This window comes from Athene noctua, chromosome 2 (assembly GCF_965140245.1).
Source record: "Athene noctua chromosome 2, bAthNoc1.hap1.1, whole genome shotgun sequence".
Taxonomy (NCBI): Eukaryota; Metazoa; Chordata; class Aves; order Strigiformes; family Strigidae; genus Athene; species Athene noctua.
In genome coordinates, this window is record NC_134038.1 from 125,070,916 (window position 1) to 125,096,369 (window position 25,454).

General features: G+C 35.5%; 1 protein-coding gene across 1 annotated transcript in view; it reads right to left on the reverse strand.

Moving 5' to 3' along the window:
- The window catches only part of SLC39A12 (solute carrier family 39 member 12), a 32,909-nt gene extending 18,596 nt beyond the window's left edge, over window positions 1–14,313 (reverse strand). The window contains exons 1-5 of the mRNA XM_074897976.1: window positions 14,044–14,313; window positions 9,939–10,220; window positions 7,237–7,444; window positions 4,541–4,743; window positions 58–229 (exon numbers count right to left, since the gene is read on the reverse strand). Coding sequence (XP_074754077.1) covers window positions 58–229; window positions 4,541–4,743; window positions 7,237–7,444; window positions 9,939–10,220; window positions 14,044–14,313 — 1,135 coding nt within the window. The remainder of the gene's footprint in view (window positions 1–57; window positions 230–4,540; window positions 4,744–7,236; window positions 7,445–9,938; window positions 10,221–14,043) is intronic.
- Between the last annotated feature and the right edge of the window lie 11,141 nt (window positions 14,314–25,454).

A 25,454-nucleotide genomic window follows, 5' to 3' on the forward strand; every position in this document is an offset into this window, starting at 1 on the left:
CTCTGCACCCCTTTATCTGAATTTTTACAATACTTTACTGATAGCAACATAACTCACTTTCCAAAGTTGTTGGTGGAAGTCTTGTCTGCTTGGAGTCAGGAAGCTGACACGAACAACTTAATAGTTGCTGAATGATAGCTGGACTGATTTGCTTGAAGTGGTCCTTAGAAATGGAGGAAGAACTGTTTTTTAAAAATATCTTCACGAGTTCATTGGCAGAGAAACAAACCTATGTAGAAAAGTACATACAGTTACCGAATATGTTGCATATACCTGCACTTAGTACTGAGGTTAAATACAGAATCTTAGAAGAACACAGGATTATACAGCCTAGAAAAATCTTGTTTACCATATACTACTTTCTGGTTAAATTACTTAAATTACTTCAATTACCTCTAATTCATTTTTGTTTTTTCCAGTTAAAACTTGAAACTAATATATATATTTCAGAAAGACCAGAATCCTTGGGATGAAGTACCACAATTTCTGTTGAAGCCTGCTAACGTCATGGAGATCTGACACAATATCTCTAAATATTTTATTTTCATATGTGCTAAAAAATATTTTCATGCTAACACAAATCTAATTCTTAGCAATTACTGTAAGACTGCATTCATAGCAATAATATTGTTATTAATGTAAGGTACTACCCGTGTCAAGGCAGTACTGAAATTTGTCCTTGTGCTGCATCTTTAGTAAAATATGGAACTAAGTTGGTTTTTTAAAATTCTTTTAACAATGGCGTGTCACTTTAAGGTCAGCAAACTAGATGTTATATAGTCTAAATTTGGTCTGAAGATTACTTAATAATACTATTGTTTGAAGTACTTCAGAATTTCAGCTACTTTTTGTTCTTCCTAGAAACATCTCTGTCAAAAAAATAAACTTTTCTTGGGAACATTTATATTTTGAAAAATTTTCACCAAGAATTGGTTTTTCATCTCCAGGATGAAACTTTCAGTAAAAAATGTTAGCAGTTAGCATTAGAACAGTTCTAGTGGCAATTTGAGTAAGAACTTTTAAAAAGAGGTCGTCGAGATCAAATATGCTGTTTTACTAAGGAATAATCTTCATTCTTAATCTCATTTGATTAGTTGTGATTCAATTAAAAAAATAAAATATCTGTTTCTTTCATTTAAATTACTCTGCATCTGAGAATCAAGGGATTCCTAAACATTCCTTTTTCTAATCACTGAAGCTTAGGTTTCTTCTGAAATAAAATTACTATTTAAATTAAAAAGTTGTAATTATCATTACTTTTAAATAACTCATTTAAAATGCAACACCTTCCTGCCTTTGTTCATCCATTAGCAAAGTAAAATATGCCTTGTAGCTCACTAAGACACTGAATGAATTGAGCACTGATACATTTATTCTGAATACCACATTCGAGTCTTCAGGATAATAGGTCACCATGCCACATAGATCTAGTCTGTTCTGCCTCCCAGCAGGAGAGCATGAAGACAATTCAGGAGCTACTGTACTGGAAAAGACCTTCAGTTTGCCTGTTCCAGCTAGTGGTTTTGACTCTAGAAGTAGGGAACATCAACAAGTGGTATCAAGTTGGAAGCCTAGATCATGGCTGTTATGAGCAGCATTCCTCAATGGTCAGTACAGGGACTGATACTATTTAATATCTTCACCGATGAACAGAGTGCACCATATCGCATTCACAGATGAAATCCAACTGGGACAAGTAGTCAATATGCTGATGGGCATGGCTGATATTTAGAGGGATCTTGACAAGGTGAAGAAATGGGCTGACTAGACTTTCATGAAGATCAGCAATGACAAATTTATTGTGCTTCAAACAGAATAATCCCATGAATTAATAAAGGCTGGGAAAAACTGACTGGAAGGTAGCTTTATAGAAAAAGCTCTTGGGGTCCTGACAGACAGCCTGAATATGAGTCACCAGTGTGCCCTTGTGGCAACGAAGGCTAACTGCACACTGGGCTGCATTAGCAAGAGTGTAGCCAACAGGTAGTGGCAAAAGAAGCAGTACAAGAGAGACACTGACAAATTGGAGGAAGACCTATGTAGGGCCACCAACATGGCTACGGAACCACAGCACATGATGTGCTGTGAGAGGCTGAGGGATGTGGGTTTGTTCAGTTAAGAGAAGAGAAGGGTTGGGAGGTATCTTAAGTCTTCAACTATCTAATAGAGACAGGGTCTTCTCAGAGGTGTACAGCAAACGGATGAAAGGCCATAGGTATCAGTTGCAGCAGGGAAAATTCCAATTTGCTATAATAAAAAAAACCATCAAAATTAGGGCAACAAGGCACTGGTACAGGTTGCCCAGAAAGACTGTGGAATCTCTGTTTTTGGAGACATTCAGAATTTAGCTGGACACATCCCTGTGAAACTTGATCTGACTTTGATGTTGGCTCTATTTTGAGAAGTAGGATAGACAAGACGAGGTCTGGGATTACTATGAACCTAAATTCGAATGTAATTTTATTATCAGGAATTTTAAATGAAAAAGCAAGAGCTCATCTGAAAAAAACCCTGTCCACCTCACGCATAAAAAAAAAAAATCCTAACATTTAGTAAAAATGTTCTTGTAAGACTTGAGGCATGAGGACCTGCATCTCTTCCAGATGCAAGCCCTAACCTTTTAAGCTTTTTAACATAGGGAAGCAAAGTCTCCATTAATAAAGCAACTATGTTTGTACTCCTGGAGGATGATACTGAAGAAACAAGTAAATTGAATTTGCATATTCTCAATGAAAAACTGGATGGATGATTTTGGTTTCCAAAATCCATGTTTCTTTAATGAAGAATAATAAACGAATACATAAATACTGTGACATAGTTTAATGGAACTTAATATTATTGCTCTTATTAGATCATCTGCTACTTACTTGTTTTATACACATTTTTATAATCAGTAGAGACAATGATGACTTAAAAAGAAAGCGATGACCTTTTTTCTGTGATAATGTTTCAAAATATAATTCCTATCTCAAAATCAAATTACAGATCTTAATGTAGTTAGCAAACACAAGCCATAAATGAGGCAATGCCTCATATGTAACAGCATCTGTTACTAATGGAGCACAATGGCTCTCATAGATGTGTGCAGAAAGTGAGAGACAAAATTAGCAACACTGAAACACAAAGCCTTCTAATGGAATGATATGCCAAAGAAAATAGACATAGCTAGAAAGAAGAGAAATGGAATAAAACTGAGAAACTAAGAAATAATATAGAAGAGATGTTCTCTCCAGATGTTTCTTTGTGACTTTTTTCATTTATGGCTTTCATCTTAGCTCTCAGTTTGACTCCCAAGCCTCAGATAACTCTCCTGAACACTTGTCTTTTGAGGTAGTCAGTCTCAGAAGTTCAAGAAATCAAACCCCGTGTTTTATATATTCTTCTATTGCTGGAGAACAATTTTACTCCTTGTAAAGATAGTATCACTGCTGATTTCTGTCCTTCATAATTTAAAATTAATATGCAATACATTTAAAATGTCCTTCATTTAAAATTATTTTGAGACACCATTAAATACCTCATCATGCTGATCAGCATGATTCTCCTTTGTGGTCAGCTGGAAAGAAATAAACATATTGATAGAGTATGTATTCCAAATGGAATAAAATTACATGGATAAGTATCTATCAGAATGGCATTTAACCAGATGCCACTTGTGTCAGTTCCACACAAAAGTCAATTGCACATCACTTACTCTCCTAAATGGAGATGAAACATTGTCTTTGAGTTAAATTGCAAAGAACTCTAAACAGTAGAAACTTATTCTTTGAAGTATAGTTTTCAAATATATATGTCAAAATATACACAAAGTATATATTTTGAAGTCTCCTTTTATGTGTAAGGAATGTCATCCAGTCTAAAGGATGAAAGTCATTTACCAACCTAATTATTGTTATAAACAAAATTTTTTATTTTCAAATATTAAGGATAAGGATAAAATTACCTTCAATGAGACCCTATCCTTCAAAGCCCTTAAAGAGGATACTGAGTAGCAGCTAAACTTCTCTCTTATAGACTCTATACTTTCCAAAGAAGGTTTCTGGACTCCATAGATGGTTATTAAAGCATTTGGATGTGCCCAGTCTTCAGTTTACAGAAGGTTTTTAAAAACAACTTAAGCAGAAACCTTAATTTACTTTTTTTCTTTAGAACAACCTTCTTCCTGCAATGTCACTTAAGGTGTCCTAGAAGCTCTGTGCCATAAGAGCACAAGAAATCTCTAATAAATGTCTGAAAACATTGAAGCCATGGTACTACAGTCCTTTGTCTCTTGAAGGAACATCTGATTCCACCTAATACTAACTATTCTGTTAGCCCATCCCAGCTGCATTAATAGCACATTCAATAGCCATAAAGTTCTTCCCCCAACTAATATTTAAACAGATATGACTATATAAAAATACATTTTTATCAGTATCTACATGACTTTTTGAAACTAGTAAATTTAACCCCAGAAATAATGTAGTGTTTGCAAAGCAATTTGAAGTTTCATCACTGAAATGCTATGACCAATACTATAATAACACAAAAATAAATTAACCTGGTCCCAATCTGTGTTTCTTTCATGATCTCCAGAATAACCTTTCAGATAGTCTCCTTCTGTATGGTTTCCTTTGACTGGAATATTTCTGGTTCCAACAGCTCTGGTTGCCATACTATAACGTCTTCTTTTGTGACTGTGGAATTGTCCATTTACAGTGCAGAACTTTTTGGCTGTAAGCACATTTAGTAGTTGTTCTAGTTCTAGTAATTCATTAGAAAACAGATATGTTACCATGGGAAAACACACATTTAAAAAGATAAAAACAAAAGTAATTAAAATTTTGTTAGTTTTAACATTAATTCATCTCCTCATTTTAATACTTTGTTCTCTCCTGAGTTGGGTACTGTAGGTAATTTCTGCTTAACAACTCTAGAAGTTCAAAACACCTATATACTCAGCCTTTCCTTCTTTACAGTACCACACTCAGATGTTTTGCCTATGACTGTCTCAGAGGAAAACAGATAAGACTGAAATTTAATTCATCTTCCATTTAATTATCAATCTCTGCCAAAGTTATCTACAAATTGCTGCTGAATAGCTTCACCATTCTTCCAATTTTCCCATGTAAATGGAACACCATGTTCCAGGTATTGGAAGACGGTGGCCATGTATTCGGATAGTCGAGAAAGACCAGGAAGACACATCCTTTATAGTGTCCTGAAAGCAATCTTCACAGTGCTGTGCTGCCCTTCGCATACTTCCATATAGAACTGGAACACTTCTGAAGCAGATTTTCTCCCTCCTTTTGTTAATCTGGAAGCATGCCTGTTTATAGCACTGAAGTAGGAAGGAGGGAGCCAGGATCCCTAGTCCAAACCTGAGACAGTGCACAGATGTATCCCATGACACAGCTTGAGTGAAATGGGTGTGCCTGCTGATAAATGCTTGGTTATACAAGGGGGCATGCCATATCCTATCTTACTTATCACCTTCTTTCACCCTTGCATTTTCAAGATGAAACCATAGTGATAGTTTCTGTAAACCTGACTTTGTCCACTGGAAACAAAAGCAGTCCATGAATTAATTTCAAATAATTTAATCAATGAGATTAAGAATGCTTCCATGTGATAATCCTTGATTTTTTAATGCTGTTATTCAGAAAAAGAAAATGGTATAATCATAATGGTAAATCATACAAAAAGGCTTGTGATAAGATGCTTGTCTACTTTCTGTGTCTTGAGCAAACGTATCTGAACTGAGCTGAAGCTAGATTTTCTAAATGTAGTCAACTCTTTCTTTTTTTCCATGCTTCCAGTTCCTTGCTCTTTCCTGCAGTTACTATTAAGAATTTAAATAATTTTAAAGGGCCAATTTAATTAGCTTAGGCTTAAAAATATATTTACAAACTAACAAACTGCTTAAGAATATTTTTTTGTTTCTCAGAATGACACCCTGACTCCACCAACCATAAAGCCTTGCTATTCCCTTCACTGGGGCTTGCATTTCTCCATATATAGCTATTTAGTAGCACTGTTTCCAGATGGCTCCATCCACTCTTGTGAGTCAATTATTTTACAAGATCTGACTTGGTAATTTTAAAGGAAGGGGTTTTGCTGCAAAACCAGTTTATGCAAGTGCAATCTAGGAGTCCAACCTGAGGGCTGAGGATTTTGTTATTTTTTTATTAATCACTTCTGTGATTAATAAAAACTGTGATTCAGTTCAAAAACTAAGAGTGGTAAAAATGTTTTCACCTATGCCTCATACAACTTTTTAAGCTGTTATAACCCATATAAAATGTAACTTTCTGAAAGTGCTTCGAAGAGCTTGTAAAGTAGTGCTGTTAGCAGTTACCATTAGCAAGGAAAAGTAGATGTCTTATAATAACCTTCTAAATCCATAGTAGGACCCTGGGTTGATGGTTTAGCTTCTTAAACTGCTAATCATGCAGAATCTTTTACAGAACTTAATAGCAGCTGCTGAGAGCTCAACACTTGTGGGGGAAGGGTTTGTTTGTTTGTTTGTATTATTATTATTATTACTATTTTTGGACCACTCAGAACTCTCTTATACTTCTATTTATTTATAGTTAAGTAGCATTTCTGATACATCTAGCAACAGAGCTCCTGAAGAAAATGAACTTTGCATATTCCAGACTTACTGGCTGGGTACAAAGATCAGAAGGTGGGTAGGGAAGCACCAACCGTAAAAATGTTTTCAGGTACAGCGGGCAGATATCAGAGAACATTTGGTCAAACCAGAGTTGCCTGTGGCTATTTCATCTCTTCTGGGGGTACATCTAAACTGAGGTGTAAGTGATGAAGGTGTCTAATCTGGCTATCATACTTAAATTATCCTATCTAACCCTAAATGCATCTTCCAATGTATAAAGATCTGCATAAAGAATCATTGTAAACAAGGCCCCACTGAATTCTGCCCTGACAGCTAGATTGCCACTCTCAGAGCTCTATTGGGTATTTCACACTGTGCTGAGCAATTAAGTAGTAAATTAATGTGGCAGTACAAATTTAATCATCTCAGTTACAATTTGCTTTATACCTCTCAGAGTATTATCAAAATAAGGAGTTTATTTTCCAACCTTGTTTTTAAATTTAGAAGAATCTACTTAACATCTCTAAAATGAAATGGTGTTTAAATCTAAAATGAAGTGCAAAAAGTCCTTTAGGCATTTAAAGACAGTTTACATCAAACGTGTGTGGCAAAAGGCAACTAGAGACAAATAAATAGCTTACCTGTCACTTGAAGCTCAGTGGTACTGTTCAGAGAATTGAAAATATATTTTATAAAGAATTCTGGGGAGGGCAAACTTGCTTTCCCCATACAGACTCCTTGGAGAGCCAGAGTAATGATTAAAGCAGCCAGGCGTGGAAGTGTGTTTTCATCAGCACCATCTCTGTCCATTATATCAGCATTTTTCTCCAGAATACTCACATCAACACACTGAAATCAGGAGAAAACAGCATGAAGACAGCCCTGGTCACCTCCATTTAAATAATAAGAGTGACAGGAGGAGAAACTGGAGAGAATGCTTTCACAGACAGACAGAGTAGAAAAAATACTAAAATTAAAGTTGTAATTGACAGCAGGCCAGCAAATGAGAAACAGGACATTTTCAGGAGAACATGCATAGAATAAAAAAGCCTGAAATTTTACTCAATGTCTGACAGGGAGGAAGTACAGTCCTTCATTCAGGTTATTTTTGCTCAGTGTTATTTTCATGCTGTTTCTATTATTCCTGTGTCCTCCTCAACTGCATCTAAATCAAATTCCAGAAAGTGGCAGAAAAGGAAGGAATTTTTGTTAAGGCACAAGAAATCAACTCAAATAATAGACTTTAACTTTTTATCTCAAACTTCAGGAAAAATTGTCTTAATGTTTTTAGTTCACTATCTATTAAATGGAATCAATAATTTGTAGGGGGCAGTTATCTAGGGACAATATGGAAATATATAATTCTGCAGATGAAGGGCGACTTCCCTGCTGCATGACCATACAGGAGCAGCAGTGGTGTGTGGATGTGTGCAGGTCTGAAGTGAGGGAGCAGGGTACAGGTCTCTCAGTTATGTGGAAACTTATCCCTGTTTTCTTCCATTTCTGCCTTTCTGGTTTATTTCACTGCAAACAGTTGGGATTTGAGAGAAACAAACAAACAAACAAAAGGTGAAAATTATTTAAATTCATTTGTCTTTAACTCCTATTTACTAAATTGAAAAGTCAACTAGATGAGCCAGGACAGTAATAATTTACTTTACACGTACTCATCTTGCTATATATATGCCTTAAACACTGCAAGGAGGAGGCTGGCATTTCTTTTCCTGTCCATTCATTACACCTTTTAATTTCCACAACCCAAAATTTCATCTCATTTCAAATAATATATTAGACGCTATGACTGAGAAGAGGGTATTTCCTGTGAAACCAAAACACATAAAGAGCCACTAAAAAGGCTCTTCTTCAATTACTACCCTGCATCATTGGACCTTTTCCATAGCTCAAGTGTTGTGATTGTAAGCTTTAGAATTAGTCTATAATGTTTTGAGTACCTTTCATAAAAAAACCCTCTTTTCCCTCATGTCAATGAGTGGTGAAGTCTCAGTTACTGAACAGGCTTGACAACTGGTCATACTGCCAGCATAAACAAACAGACCACACAGTAAATCACTTTATGGATTGTTATTCTATCTTGACATGCCAAATACCCACCGATGCCTCTTTACGGTTGCCCAGATACCATTGGAGTTCTTGGAAATCGGCACGTTCACCAAGACTCAGAACCAAAAGTACTGGTCAATGAATAATTTATGATGGGAAACGATTACACAAAGAACACAGAAAGAGGAACTGGAGGCCCTCAACATTCTGCTGCACAGCCAGGACTCCTAGCCGTCTTCTGTTTGCGTAGGAAACTCTACTACAGTATGGTGTAAATTAAAATCTAATGAAATGAAAAAGAAAAGGGCAAATTCAAACTTTGCAATAAACCAAATTTAACTGTATATTATGAACAGATCTAAGGGGATTCTCACAGGAGATCAACCTCTAATTTAGGAGTTAGCTAAACTTACAAAAAACTTATTTTATTGTCCACTACAAGGAAGACAATTTTTCTTTAGATTGTGAACTCTAGAATATTATTCTATTATTTTATAGACCCTAATTGAGATAAGGAATAATAGACAGTGGTAAGAACACTCACTGCATGCTTCCTGACTTTAAAAGGATGGAATTAGCTTAATATATTTAGCTGATTTATACTCAATATGCTATTAAAAACAAAACCAAAACTTTAAATTTAGACTTGTCTGTATCTGTCTTTCTACAAGGCATATTTGTGCTGCTAGATAATTAGTCACAAATGTATGTATCCCAACTGAAGGAAAGCCATATCTTTGGACAGATTCCTTGTTCTGCCCTGCTTTGGATGGACATGGAAGTGAATGGCTTGGCAAGAATTTCATCACAGCAAAATGATTCATAATTTCTGCTATACAGCAAGATCAGTATTGGACCTGTTCTTTATACCACTGAAATACAGTTACTGCTAGTGTATCTATACTAATAAATACGAGAGATGAGAAAGTATTTTCTGTCCTTGAAGCCAAGTGCAATGCAACTGCACAGCTATGCCCTTTTTCATCTGTCCTACACAGGGCAACTGTATCTAAATTACCTATTGGGAATGGTCCCTAATATACACTCTCTCCCCAGCTGTGTGTCAGAGGACTCTGTGGAAGTGCTAGGTATGCATGCCAAAGCAAGTCAAGGAGAAGGCTGGTATTAAACAGCATGTACAACAAAAGACCACTCCTCAGCCTTGTGCTCTCACACTGTTATTTTCCAGTTTTCTGGAGGACATGATATTGACACAATGTCTGAACTAGCTTAAAGGCAGCGTATAAGAAGTGAATATGAAATTATTTTTACTTATGTTTACCTCGGTTTCAGAAGTTTTAAAATGTTGCCTTACTGCAGTCAAAATATCTTCAGTTTCATTCCGTGAAAAATAGTAACAGTCTTCATCATGTCTTAAACTAAGCATACTTTGTAGGTAAAATTTATAATCCTTATTATTCAAGCTGAGTTCTGAAGAACACATATCTCTATGATGAAGAATGTAGTAGAGAAGAATAAGAGAGATTCTCTCAAATACTTCTTCACTGAGATGGTCTTCTAAATCTCCACCAGCTATTAGTAACAAAGCATCTGGTTCAAGGCACTGTGAAAAAACAAAAAGAAACGGAAATTCAACTCAAGCAACACATTGCTAGTCATCTGAAAATACAGAGAGGAGAGCAGGAAAATTTAACTCTCACATTTAAGGGATAGAACCTAAGCCTACACAGATATGGGCTTGATGGAGCAGCAGGAGGAGGGTGCAGGTAATTCATTGTAGTTCTATGGCTGCAAGATCACACTTTTTTTCTTTTTCTAGACCCCTTCTGTTTTTAAGAAATGTCAAGTACCCAGGGGATTTAAGATTTACCACAAAACAGGACTAAATTTGATAAATCATTGTAGGGAATTAAAAGTCTTCCACTGGTTTCAACAAATTATATTTCTGTTATAAATATATTCAAAAAGGGCTAGGGCTATTCATGTTTTCACCTGTGCATTCTATAGGTGTTTATATTATAAAACAAAGACAGTATCTGGACTGTAGATAATTCGGGGTATGTAAACAGAAATATCAAATTCAACAAACTGTTGAGACGTAATTGACCCTGCAATTATACAGCTATTTTTATTTTTTCTCAGTGATTTCTGTTAACTGGAACAGTTTGGTCCAGTGTAAAGTGCCAGCACAAGGTCTCAACATCATATAGTCCTCCAAATGCATTTCACCCTGTAAGCATTCTATCTGAGTGCATATTTTTTTAATATATATGTATATATAAAAACCCTTCAATTTTTCTTGATAGAAAGACACTTTCCAGAAACTTTTGCCAGCTCTTTAAATTTATATCAGAAGACTAACAGAGCTCTGTGTCAGGCTATGGAAATAAGATACTGAATTCCAGAATAAAGAATTTTTCTTGAAGAGATCCTGTAACTATTGTCATTCACTGTGTAGCTGGTTTTTTTTCCAACTGGCTCCTTTCCAAGCATGTTACAGTTGTGTCAGCTAATCTCAACTACTATGGTAGAACAGCCAGACTGTACATTTCAGAGCAGAAACTGTAACACATGAAGGTACCATGGGAGGGTTAAAACTGCACTCTAATAAATTCATGAATCCAGACAGAACCTACAGTGTGGCTCACCTTGTATGTTCATTTTCCTAGACAGAAGCTGAGTATTTAGAATCAAACACATATTTTTCATGTTCAGAAGCCAGTGTTTGCTACTTTTTAATAGAAATAATTCTAACAAAAATTCTCACAAATATTCAGTCTAAAAAAAGAGACAACTGTGGATGGTAATTGCCAAATTAAATATTTATACTCATAAATAAACTAGATTACTGGATGATCCACGGAGCCCTGTCTACATTGTCTACCAAGGTCTGTAATTCTAACTTTTTCTAATGCATATCTCTGAGCATTAGTATTGGGGCTAGGAGGAATACAGCTTTTATGTTTTCTGTCCCAAAAGACTTGAAGTTAGTCAACCAGCCTTTTCAAACACTCAGTAGCAATACAATAAACATACTGCACATAGTGAAAGGTTTTCAAAGGCTTCTATAATATTTCAAAATCCAGTGAGGATAAATTGTATTCAGTGAAGCTGTTTGCTCTTGCAAGGAAGATGACTGAAAAGGAAATTGCTAATTGGAAGGAAGCAGGTGAGTTGTAAAACATGCAGCTATTCCATAGTATATGGGTAGCCCATAGAGAGTAACCCTTGAGGAGATACCAAGAGGATATAAATCAGTTCATCACTGGTTATTTTACTGTTATTAATATTTTACAGGCATAATCATCTGCATGGCCTTGGTTTAGAAATGCTTATTATTTTAGAAATGCACTGTAAATATTTGCTTATTTATTGATTTTATAATTACTTATTTTATTGTGGCTTATGCTACAAAAAAAAAGGGCCAACTTTGAACCTAGGCATTGAACACTGAGTTTCTTTTGTTTAAGGGACCAGAAGTTAGAAAAAATTATCTTATCACTGCAAGAGATATATATGGCTTTTGTATGCTTAGGAGATAAAGTGTTTGGTGCCATTCAATAGCCACCAGCCACTGCCCAAAGAGTCTTGGGACCAATACGTAACAACAAGCCAAAGAAGGGTCTAAAATCTTCACTGCTTTTAAATACCCTCTGGAGACATCATTAAAAATGAAAAAAAAAAAAAAAATCTGAAAATGAGGTCATGTGGTATGACTGGAATCCTGGAAGGGAAAGTTGAGTCTGGAATCAATTAGTTATTCTGAACAAGTATGGGAAACAACATGCCAAGCTAAGGTGGGGCATTCTGTTTCAAATGTTGATGATCTTGAAGGATAGTGCTTCTCACACAGTTTTTGCTATCTTGGTTTACCAAATGTTCTTAAATCATCTTGGAAAATTTCAGCACAGTGCCATGTGGGCTGCATGTGACTGAAGATGCCGTCTCCCTCTCATGGATTTTCTATAGACAACTGTGTTCATGTGGCACTGGCAGTGCAGCATGTGTGCAGTGTTACTGACACAGCCAACAATGAGAAGTACTGGAAATGGTGAAAGTCCTCAAATTCCTCCCACAGCCAATTTCCAAGATGAAACTTCAACAGAGAGGAAGTCCTGACTAAAGCAAGCCGCCGGCTAAGTTTCTCTTATATTTCTTCCATTCAAGGACACAGTGGGCATGCATTCAACAAATACAGAAAAAAATATGGCAATCCAGAGAAGCAAAACAAAGAGGGAGAACAAGAAGGCCTAGACCCCTGTTTTGTGACATTTAGGAGTACTCTATACCTATTACTGTTTAATACATTCTCAACTTTTGATCTAGGTCCATATCTGATACATGTGCATCGCCCGTATGTGCAAAGAGAAAAACTGCACAATCTCCTTCATAAAAATTACCCATTTAGGGAATAACACGCTCCTATATTATTTCATGTATGAAATTTCACGTTGAGGCTCATATGAAAAATGGGAGTATTTGCAGAAAGGGCCAATTAAATGAGTAGCTGCCTACTGCACAGGAGAAAAAGACCGCCATTTCATTGGCTTGACAGATTGCCAATAATAGTATCTTGTGAAAGCATTCACCTTAATGACCATCCTTATAATTCTGATATAAAGTGACACTCTACTGTATGTAGGTCACTGAACAATGCCAGAGCTACATTAATCAAAGCCAAGACTGACCAAGCCCTCTGTAGCACCCTTTCAGCTCACTTACCACTGTCTCCATCCTACCAGAACCTATGAACTTATTACACTTGTTCACGTCTTTCTGAAATTGGGACTCAGTTCTGAAAATATTCTCAACTCAGCTAGAAAACTAAACCTTCTGCGAAGCTGTACCCTGGACTATTGCCAGTTTCATTTGGATTTGTAGATTCATTGTTCTGCCTTTAATTTTCCTTGACCTGAACTGCTTACTGAAACTCTCTCCTAAATCTTGAATATTTCACTGAAGTGGCACATAAACCTGAGACAATCCTGTCTGGGTTTTATTTTTATGAACTAAAATCCAGAACAAAAAAAAAAGTGGCAGAACCGGTCCCCAATTTTTACCTATGTCTTTCCACAGTGGAAATCCTCTGTGTCCCAAATTCAAGCTCATGCTTTTATAGTTAGATCAGGGTAAAGTAGAAAAATCTTTGCTGAAAATTAAACACTTGATAATTTTAAAGGAAAGTTATTAGTGCTATGTGACTGAAGCATGGCATTTTTAAGAAATACCTCTCATGTTTGGAATATCTCTTCATCAGCTGAAACAGTAATTCAGAATGAAACAATTAAAGCGGGACAATTTCTTGCTGCAACAACAAGCCCTTTTTATGTTTAGGTCTTTTATTCAGGGGAGTATCACTGTAATAAATAATTTTAGAACTCACTGACGATCCAGTAAAGATACCCTTCATTAATTGAAGCACTAACCAGATTACAATCCTCTTGCATGCCATAAATCCGCTGTGGGCACTCAGCTCTCTCCAGTAACATTTTGACCAGTTCTCGTGAGTGGTTCATGTGGAGCTCAGTGTTGTCAGCTGAAAGAACGCGTAAAACTTCCATCAGATAGCCTCGGCTGGGAGCATAACTGCCATCCTGCCCATGCTCTTCCCCAGGCTGTCCTTCAGCAATGAGCACGCTGAATATGAAAGCAGAACATACCACCCCAAGAGCTGGATGCTTGGTCAGAAAATACATCTCCTCTTCCTGCAGTGCGTGATCTGCACTGAATGTTGAATTGTTGTTTGCACTTCACAGCTTAAACTTGAAACCTGAGGAATCTGAATGGTAAAGGGGAAAAAAACCCCAACCCTTTAATTAGTGTGAATGCAATATGTTTGAAAGGATTTATTAATTGGTCAGCTAAGCTGATTTGCAGTGACAAGCTGTTTTTGAACAACAGGGAGCCTGTAAGGGCTTTACAGCCCAGAACAGCAGGAAACTAAGACAACCATGGCCTTAAAACTTCTGTAGAATTACCAACAAGAGGTTGACTCAAAAAGTGCCCTTCCCTCCTCTCAAAAGTAAAGTGTATGATTTTCATTTCAGTGTTATGTTATTGCATTCACTAATAATCCTCTTCAGTAAGAACAGGAAAATACCATAGCTTTCACTTTCATTCCATTATGAAACAGGTTTTTAGTAGCAAAAATAACTGTAAATAAAGATTACTGGTCTAATTCCGATATGACTGTGCACTAATTATGTTACATGGCAATGATATAGAGCAGGCTGTATTTTCAAAACACTTTACCAATGTTACCGAACTCCAGTCGTACAACATAAAACAAGAATGAACAGGATGTATTTAAAAATTAGTGATATTTTATGATCAGATGAAAGAGTTACAAAACCAAGGTCATCATTTCATTTATAGAACTCAGTGAATAAACAAGACAAACACACCAGAAGCAACAAGTTTAACTTGCTAACTCTAGATGCAAAAGGCATTTTAAACTGTAAATCTGTCTTGTCACTATCCTTCCTAATATGCCATTGTCTCTGCTTTAACAATAATCTATCTCAATATTAAAGCGCAAGAAATATAAAACTGTTTCACTTCTGTTTTCCACAAAGATATTATCATATAATTGATGGGCAGATGCTGGCACTGACATACATTTTCAGATGATAATACACGTGTGTTAAGCAGCCACACATAACTGCAGCTTCTTTTAAATGCAGTATGATACGTGTGTGTCTTATTTTAAAAGAAACTCTACTAACAAAGTATTAAAAATGAAAAAAAAAACCCGCTGAATTCTAATTGGCATTTACTCTGATAAAGGTTAGTATGTTTTTAGATGTTAGGAAATCTTTTGGTATTTCAATATATTTTACTGTTAGCAGTTAGGAATATGTATCATTGTTACAAGGATGCACTAACTTGTAAACATTATGTTCTTACCTTCTGAAGGGAAAAAGAATGCTTGTGTATCTAGCTTTGTGGCCTTCTGAATCCTCAGAAGTATTTAGCTGCTGGAAGTCCAATGTTTTTAAAATTCCTTGATGGTGCTCTGGAAGCTGGAGAGGATTAGTTTATTGCTGCCTTGAAAAGTTTTCAGTTGCTATGGAGAGAGCTGCTCTTAAGGTAACAATGGAGGTGGAAAGGAATTAGTACATGTTCTTCTTGGCAAGTTCTAAGCATCACGTAATTGAATATATTTCACATATTTTAGCAGTTATCATTTTATATAAACAGTCTCTATTTTAGCAGTGCAAGATGTATAAAATCTATTGAAGAATGTATTTCATTACAATGGATAATACATGCAAGCACTCTTACTGTTCTCTACATTACTACATTATCTGATGAATTTTACAATGAACCTAAATTTCTTTTTTTCATCAAAAGATTACTTCTTTTTGCAAATATGAGAACAGAATATAAATATAGATCTTTTCAAGCATCTCCATAGAAAAATGGTATTTTTCTTTGGGAAACACTGTCCATAAAGAACAGGCTCTTTCATCCCCACTTATTTCCGTGCCACATTTGCACTAATTAAAAAAGCTGGGATAACTCAGACTGTAGTGAAAAAAAAATTCTTCCACCCACTCAGATTTTCCAGAAGGATACTGTTACAAAGTTGACATTTACATCACCAAGGCATTACAATATTATTGCACTGGAAGATAGTGAAAATTGTTATGACTGACAGGCTTCCACAGCGACAGGTATTCCAGTCATATCATTCTCCCACCTTCCAAACCTTCAGTGCAGTAACGAAGAATTAGCATCTCAGTTGGCTCAACAAATCCTGTGAAGCAGTAAGCCTGTAGTAATAAAAACATCATAATTCTCTTTAAAGCCAGATTGACAAAAAATCTTTTGTTTTAAAAAGCCAGTAATGTTTCCTATAAGGTAGTGAGCTCAAAAGGGACAGCCTTGTTTTAGTATGGCTGAGAACTGGCAACCGATACTGACTATAAAATAAAATTAAATTGACAACACCAGCTTGAGGAAAGAGCAAAATGTAAACAATCGTTCTCAAAAATACAGAGTACAAGTACATGGAAGTATGTAAAAACTCTTGTGTGATCAAGGGCGAGCATTTTAAAAATCAGTCCTATTATTAGATATCCAAGTACAAAAAACCCCTGAGATTTGTATCAAATTATTTTTCCTTTTACTTAATAAATTACAAAAGATACTTATCAAATTAACATTGCCAAACATGCAACTTCATGCAACCAAGAATTACAGAAATTTTAATCTCAAAAATTAATTTTTATATGCATTACTGAAAAACAGAAACACATGATAATATGGATCTCCTCTAGCTTTTACATAATTTGTTCTGTGAAACAAAGCTAACTACATCCAGATTTGTTCCACTAATAAAAGTAATTCCTCAGATAATGAGGGAATAGCTTCCAGCATTTAATTCCAGGGATTGCTCAATAGCCAAATAAACATAGAATATGTTTATCTGTATATAATTTGGTGTTTTGTATATAATTACAAATTGAAACTAAAAATTCATTCTATCCAATTAAAGTGTACAAACAGAGGGTGAATTGTTTCAATTTATTGAGAGAAGCTAACATTTTAAAAAGCCTTTGATGATTTATAACTATTTGAAAGCTGCTGAGAGAAGATTTACATAATAATACTGGCTGTATCTTACATTAACATTTATATTACAGAGTGATGGTAAAAAAAGGAAACATTCAGTGTATTAAAAAGAAACAGTAATTGGTACAGGGTACTGTGGCTGATTTCAAAGGAGAATTCATTTCTCTCTAAGACCGAGTGTTGCAAACCTCCTCTGGCTTCTAAATGAGTTTCTCAGTGGTAGCAAAATCACTGATGGTGACTCAAGAATCAGCCTCTGCTACCACCCCTGTCACCAGAGCACTACCTGTTTTTTTAGTCATGCCACTGTCATCAAAGAATTTTTCTGTCTACGTAGTCCTTGAATTACTACTTTTGAAGTAATTGCTATCATCAATTGCTAAGTCGTTTTGTTCAAACCCTTCTGCAGTAGCTTTGTTCTCCTACTACCTACCCATCCTGATGCTGTGCCAACTGATAAAATGGGTCAGTGATAACAGAGCTGTGTAGTTAGATGCCTATTAGAAGTTTGCTGAGATACAGACAGAAAGAAATCACTGGTACCGTTTAATGTCTTAAAACCTCCTAAAGCACCTATCACCATTATTGTTCTCTCATGTGTTATAAATCTTTGCCATTTTGGTTCAAATTTGATTGCACGTCTTTTGGTGATTTTTAATAAAGGGGGAAAAAAAAGTCCATGCACAATGCTCATAAGCCAGTCACTCTCTGCTTACTGTAGAATGATAATATGCATGGAAGAAAGAGCCCTTGGAGGGATTGGGGAACAGGGGTAACTCAAATTGAAGTAGTTTACCATTCTAACATGATGACAGACTGTATATAGCAAAAACAGAGGCATGGTGAACCTCCTGATTAAATAAGCAAATTAAACTTTTTTTCACTATTATTCATTCTACACTTAGTTAAGGACCTTGGCATGATCAAGCAAGGACCTGAGCTCAAGAATTTGTAGAGATTATCAATCATTTTTAATCAGTTTGAACAGTTACCATGCAGAGATACTTACAAGAGAGTAACTGATTGCTGACAGCATAGGTACATGTTCCAGGAAAATAAGTAACAAAAAAAAAAAAAAAAAAAGAAGAGTGATAAAAATGGGAATATCTCAAAACTCTCATTTTCATGTCATAGTTGGATTTATGATCTTAGACAACTCATATCAAAATTTTTCCACACACAATTGCAATCTTTTATGACTTAGAAAGTTCACATAGTAATACCCTAACTTCCATTCTTAGTGCATAGGAGTGAAGGCAATTTCCAACCAGACACAAAACATGATAAGGACATGCAGCAAGCTTTCTCTGGTTACAGGATTTTTATTTATTTATTTCATTTTAACTTTAGGTGAACCAGTAAGACTTACTGCAGCTTATCTTGTTTCTCCTGCCTACGCACCTGCTACAAGAACAAAACCAAGTTGCCCATTCACAAACGTCATGAATAACTGCACTCTGCAATTTACTGGTTTTCAAAGGATCAGTGAATAAATTGTGTTAGCAATAGGAAAACTCTTTAGAGAACTCACTCTGAGATGACAAGGACATTTCTATGAGCTCTACCACCCTGACAAATGCCTTAACTTTATTTGTATGGCAGAATGTGAGAGGATGTAGGCATCATTTTAGCAAGACCCCTGCTGAATTTCTCAGTTTACTGAGAAATGCAGCTATATAACTCTTATTCCTTAAATACTGTATAAATTGTTTTGATGGGCTCAGCAAAGGCCTTTTTTGCCCTTTTACTAATCGCAGCAATTATGGCAAATACAAGAGAATCTTGTGGTACTGCAGATTTTCTCCATGTTATTAATGTGACGTGTGCACATTGTTATAATTACAGCCATAGGCAGCATATTGACATATGAAAGGGCTCTATTTTGCATGTAATTTGCGTAGAATTTCAATATATAAAGCATCTTTGCCAATGAACTAATGACAGAGTGTTTTAATAAAAAATGTCAGTGCTTTAAAATTACCACAGTCTATTCAGCTTCATCGGCCTCACGCATCAATCCTAACAATATCACATGTATTAAGATTGTCAATGTATTAAAATAAAAGAATGCTATTGAAATGATCTGAGTTACATATATGAGCATAGATATATACATATATATACATATATTAATATATGTGTCTGGAACAAGCTTTGTATTAGTTCAGGATTGCAAAATTCACCTGTTAGTCAGCAGAAAGTTTCCTAAGAAGACCTGGAAATATAATTGCATTAAAACTGAACAGAAAGAACTCATGGATTGCTTCCAATTTAGGCCAGCGAAGCCTCCTATGGTTTCAGAAATGTACCTTCAGAAGTGCCTTCTCACATATTACAGAATTAATCTGTGACATTTATTGTCATAAGATATCCCTGGCATGAAAGCTCATATGGGTTAACAAAAAGTGATCATTTATATGGAAAGTGTCATCTAAAACCTCAATAATTGCTGTCACTTTACTACAGACTTCTCCCTCACACAACCTCTCCATCTCTCCGTTGCTGACTGGCTGTGTTTCCAAAAACAATAAACTGGGATATAGGAGTAACCATAAAGACTATTCAACAGTAACATTAATTATAATCAAGAACCCCAGTCACAGTAGGAGATATGAGTGTCTTGGGAAAGAAAAAGAGGGGGCTACAGAAGGATGTATATGATATTGCTCATTTTTAAGTTAAACAACATATGGGGAAAAAATGTTCTTACGTTCATCCTTAGAAACTTTAGCAGCCTAACTTTACTGAAGGTATCTAAACATTAAAGTACAGCTACTAGTCCATCAAGTCAGCTTTAGTTATTGTGGCAGGTGCACCCGCCCAATGAAAACAGGGTTTCTTGGCTGCTGAAGTGTAGCAGCTCGGGGCTGCCTTTGCTCTCAGGGCCTCACGGTAGTTGGGGCCTTTGGCCAATGGGAGCCGCTATTGACTGCAGGTCAGATTGGGCCTGGGGATCAACGGAGTCCCCTGGGGAGCCATTTGGAGCTCGTCCCCTGGAGCAGCAGCTGCAGTCAGGACTCTCCCCTTGGGTCAGGACCTGCCCAAGGAAACTCCTCAAGGTGCCTTGGGTTGGGACGCTGCCCTGAGCAGGTCCTCGGGGTTGAGAGCCCTCACTTGTCAGGTGAGTGGTAGAGTGTTTTGAGTTGTCATTAAACCCTAGGAAGTTATTCTGTTCTCCTCTCACAGACATTTGAACATGTAGTTTGTGGAGGGCTAGTTAATTGTGTTGATAATTATGTTTTAATTTTTGGTGGTTGCTTATTTGAGAGCCTCCATAACAGCTATGTCACCTCCTTTTACGCTAAGTAGGTGCAGAAATCAGTCACTAAGCTTTTCAATGGCTATTGTTTGGTTATGTCCTGGAGAATAATCAGACTCTCTTAGATATATTGTTTGTTTCTGCTTCTTTAGGTTTCCAAAGGCACTGGACTCAAAAAACATGAGATAATTTTACTAACAATGTCTCATCCAGTAAAAAGCATTTATGGTCCAATTACATATATTAAACTATTAATGTAAATATCCCAAATGAAATATTATGTAGTATTACAGCACAGAACATCAATATTTTAAAGGAAAAAAATACAGTTTTTAAATTTAAAAATAACCTTTTGACAGTTATGCTAGTAACATATACATGTCAGTAGCATAACTGACATGTATTGTATGTCTTTTCTTCAGCCATCGACTTCTGACCCCAACATATTGGAATGTTCCTTTCCTGTTAGATAATCATCATCTTATGCTTGAAAACCATTCAAAAGTCCCTTTATGTAATTTGCCTTACTTCACAGAATATTTATAAACAATTTTTACTATTACAGATATTAAGGTAACAAGTGTTTACTCACATTACTTTTATTTTTTTAAACTATGACTCAGTGTTCAGTTGTTCTAAAGAAATTCTCCTCACATAAGGAAGAGTCATTGTAAGCAAACATCATGGTAATTGTTGCTTGAGAGAAGACTGATGTTTCTCAAGGCCTTCTAGTCTACCTAAACACAAAGGAAAAATATAAGTTTCTGGGTCATGAATAAAAGCCAGGGTGAGGGGAAAGAAGACAGTTTCTTTCCCTCTCTTTGTCTTAAATTCAGGAAGCTTGTAGGTGGCACCAACACTAACAATAATTTACAGAATAGCTGAGTGATTAGATGGGCTTCAAGTAACAAATATTGAAGCAATAAAGGTGAAAGAAAAAAAAATCCTGAATGGAAGGACAATGAAAGAACCAGTATTGATAGAAAACAATTAAATTTAGCCAAATACAAACTTAATCGCATTACAGTGAACTTAGTTTCCACCTTTATTAAAACTACTAACCAGCTAGTATCTCCCCCACGTAATCCAGTATTATATCCACTGTTCCAAAATTTGGTAACAACAGCAGTGAGAAGACAGTTTGTTATCATAAGAAATGCTCACACTTTATGAAAGATTTTTACTTTTAAAAGTTTATCTCTATATAACCACAGATAACCTGAATACCAGTACCCACAATGAATTTACATATATAACCCTTAGATTATAAAAGTAAATGCTTGATTTTTTCCCTAGCCTATGAGAATACATACAGAATCAACTACTATTTTAACTTTGCAAATACAATTTGAGTTCATACACCATATATTCTTGTAGCATTGTTCTATCTAATTTAGGAACAATTCCTATTTTATCAATTCTTTGTATCAGTAGTTCCTGGAACAGAATTGCTGTATTTTAATAATTTTTCAGTGAATTTAGCATGTTTGCCATTGGTTGTGTGGTTTGTGTTGTTTAGTTGTGGAATAAAAACATTGTGGAAGAAAAACATTGTGCATTCAGTGTGTGCTATACTAAGAAGCACCAGAATAACTCACCATACCGAGATGAGAAATTGATATCTTCATTGGTTTCCTTTCCTGTAAATGAATGTTCAAAGCAGTTTATAAATTGTACTGGAGATCTTCTCATGATGGGCAACAATAGCACTCATCTGTATAAGCATATTCTTATATCTTTGTGTTCTCTGTACACAAACATATATACAAGGAGTATGAAACAAATCCAAACAATATGAAAGAACAATAAAAAACCCTAGGTCTAATTCAATATGATTATTCTGTTTATGTCAACACAGAAGGTTTTTCTCCACTTACTGAATGAGTGATTATAACCATAATCATTATTCACATCTTTCCTCAAAATATTTGGCTATGTGTGTGCAAAGATTACATTTGCCTCTTTTATGATTGCACAGTCTACATCCCATACAACTCCTGTGGGTGAGTGATGCACACAAGTCTTAACCTTTGATTATTTCCCATCCTAGAAATTCTCGTTATCACCCTGTAATATGCGTTTAGCATGTATTATTATATTTCACATCACATCTAAAATTCCAAGTCTCTGATTCTTTCTACATGAAAACCTGGACATCTTCTGTAGCCTCCTGACCCAATGACACCAGCAAACTTAATGCCAAAAAAAATTTAAGAAAGTGTAAGAAAAGTCTGAAGAAGTGAATCTTGGAAGATCTTGCTAGCAATATCACGCGAGGTCAATCAATCCCTTTTCAAAGCAACAACCTTCTAGATTTTTACCCACCCTCATTTTTTTTCCATCTTTTTCAGTTTAATATTTCTTACTACGCCAAATAGTTATACACAACTGTTATAGCGAAGTCCTGACATACCTGTTCTACTGCATCGGCTTTATCCAGAAGATCAGTCATTTAAAAACAAACAAACAAAAATTTACCTTTGAATTATTTTAGTAATTAGTTCCTCTTTACCAACTTCTGAATGGAAACAATGGCTTATTTTTAGCTATAAACACTTATTTTTTATAAAAGTAGAAATTCACAAAATACAGAACTAGTCCTTTCTAGTTGTATAGATGCATTGAATAAATTACAGTATTGAAAATGTTGAAATACTGAATGTTAAAAATATTGAACATATTGAAAATAAAACCAATATAGGTGTAGATTATAAGACAAGCTTTAATTTAACATAAATTATACTGCATCAGAACACTTGGCAGTAGAAACACTTTCTCAGACTTTTTCAATCTCTTTTATTTTTGTCAGACTGTTTTTAGATAGGTAAATATTTGTATTTATTTCCAGGAAATTCAGCTGGAAGTTACTAAAATTATATTCATAACTAGCCAAATCTGAAACAAGTTTGCTCCAATCTGAAACAAAGGCACAGAGTAGTTGGCTAATTATAAAGACAGTTTTACTCTTAATTCCCACCAGACTGCTGTTTCTTAAGAACTAAAAAGCTGTTAATATCCTTCAACTTTTGAAGTTAACAGCACTGACATAAGCAGGGCTCCACCCATTCTCAGATGTAATTTCTGGTTTCTACTTGCTTTATCTAAGTTATATACAATGTTTATTGACCATACCTATAAATTATATAAATGGTATCCGTTAATATCAATACAAACATCATGGATGACTGTGAGTTGGAAAGCAGATTTCAAGCATGGAGCTTGGACTCTTCCTTTGTTAATCATCTCAAAAACCTCACCTCATTGCCTTAACAATTTCTGTCATTTCCAGAAAATGAATGAAGCTACAGTACAGGTTTTTTTGCATTAAGGCTATTCCTGTATCACAAATAATGAGGAGCTTATTTCACTTACTAGTGAAGACACATGTAGGGATTCCTAGCCATGATGACAACGAGTAGGAATAAACAAATGAATAGTGGTAATGTAGATACATTTTGGAACTAATGCAGAATGCTAGGTTTCAGGGCTGAAGCCCATCTCTATTAGATACCAGAAGAGAACTTTCCCTAAAGCAGCTGGTAGTGGGATAGGTATCACACCAATGGGCCCTGAATTTCATCAGGCATGGAAAGCCTTATAATACTCAACTGCAAATGATCAAGCACAAGTCTTTATAACAACATCACTCATTGCGATGTTGGCTGGTATTTTAGGCTTTAATTACTGATTTTGAACTGTTACCACCCAGACAATCTACGACTAACCAGTACCTGTAATCTCCCACACACTGTTCCAAGAACGTCTTGCCTGAATTTTCTATTTAGTTCTAATTATAACCTCCTATATAGGAAACAGTAACAGTCTGTATTAAAGTTGTCTTTTCATCAACATAGCAATTGAATATTTCAGGTAAATAACTCAACATTTGTGCCCACAAACTAGTTTATCTTGAAGATGCTCTATGCTGTATAACTTCTACTCTCTACTTACTGAAAACTGTTCTTTGAAAATTTACTGAAAATATGTCTTTTAGAAAACACAAGATAAGATAGAAGTTTCCTTCAATAGTTCCAAGAAGAAATTACTTCTTTCTTAGTTTTGCATACATCACTTCTATTCAGTTACATGGAAGGATTTCAACCTGTGTCTTACAGTTCACAGTTTTTAAGGACAGAAGGGATCACTTAGGATCATTACACAGTTTTGCATTAAAGCAGGACAAAACACTATACCCAGGAATTCCTGACATAAACCCATTGTGTGTTTGCATTCCAAGATACATTTATGTACAAAATTCAGGCCTTATCAAAAGCTTCATTTGAGGATCTATCTCACCATCAGAAAAGTTGTTTCAGAGCTTTGTTATCCTCACCTTTAACATATATGTGTCTTATTTCCAGTGTGTATTTGTTCAGCTTCAGGTACTACCTTTTTCACTTTAACTTCAGCATGACTAAACATCCAATACAGTAGAAAAAGTGTTGCAAACATAAGCACATGCTGACCGTTATATATCAACCTTTCCTTGGATGAAGTAAGGAGATTAATTTAAAATCTCATAATAGGACACATTTCTAAGGTGTTAACTGACTCTTAGGTTGTTGGGGGTTTTTTTAATGAATATTATCACAAGCTTCCCACAGGTCTTATTGGAACTTAGAATTTTTAGACATTATTCCAGTGATGGCTTACACCGAGATCATATATAAAGAAAATAGAATTTCCTACTTAGTACATCTCAGTCTTTGAACTGGGTTCACCATCTCACCCACTGTACTACACTGGGCACCCGTTTTCAGCCCATTATCCACCATGTTATCAGGCTAGTGTTCCAGGGCACAATCCCTCATCTCCATTTTTTAAAAAATTTGGGAGTCTTCCTTAGATTGCTAAAATTCTCAATGTTCAATGAATGCCTTTTATGGGGTACAATGTTTGCACCATTTTTTCTGGTGGATTTCTACCTTCTCTATAAATTTTGGCCTTAGTAGTCTTTTTTTTTTTTTTTTTAGTGCTGAGAGAAATGTTGAATGGCATTTG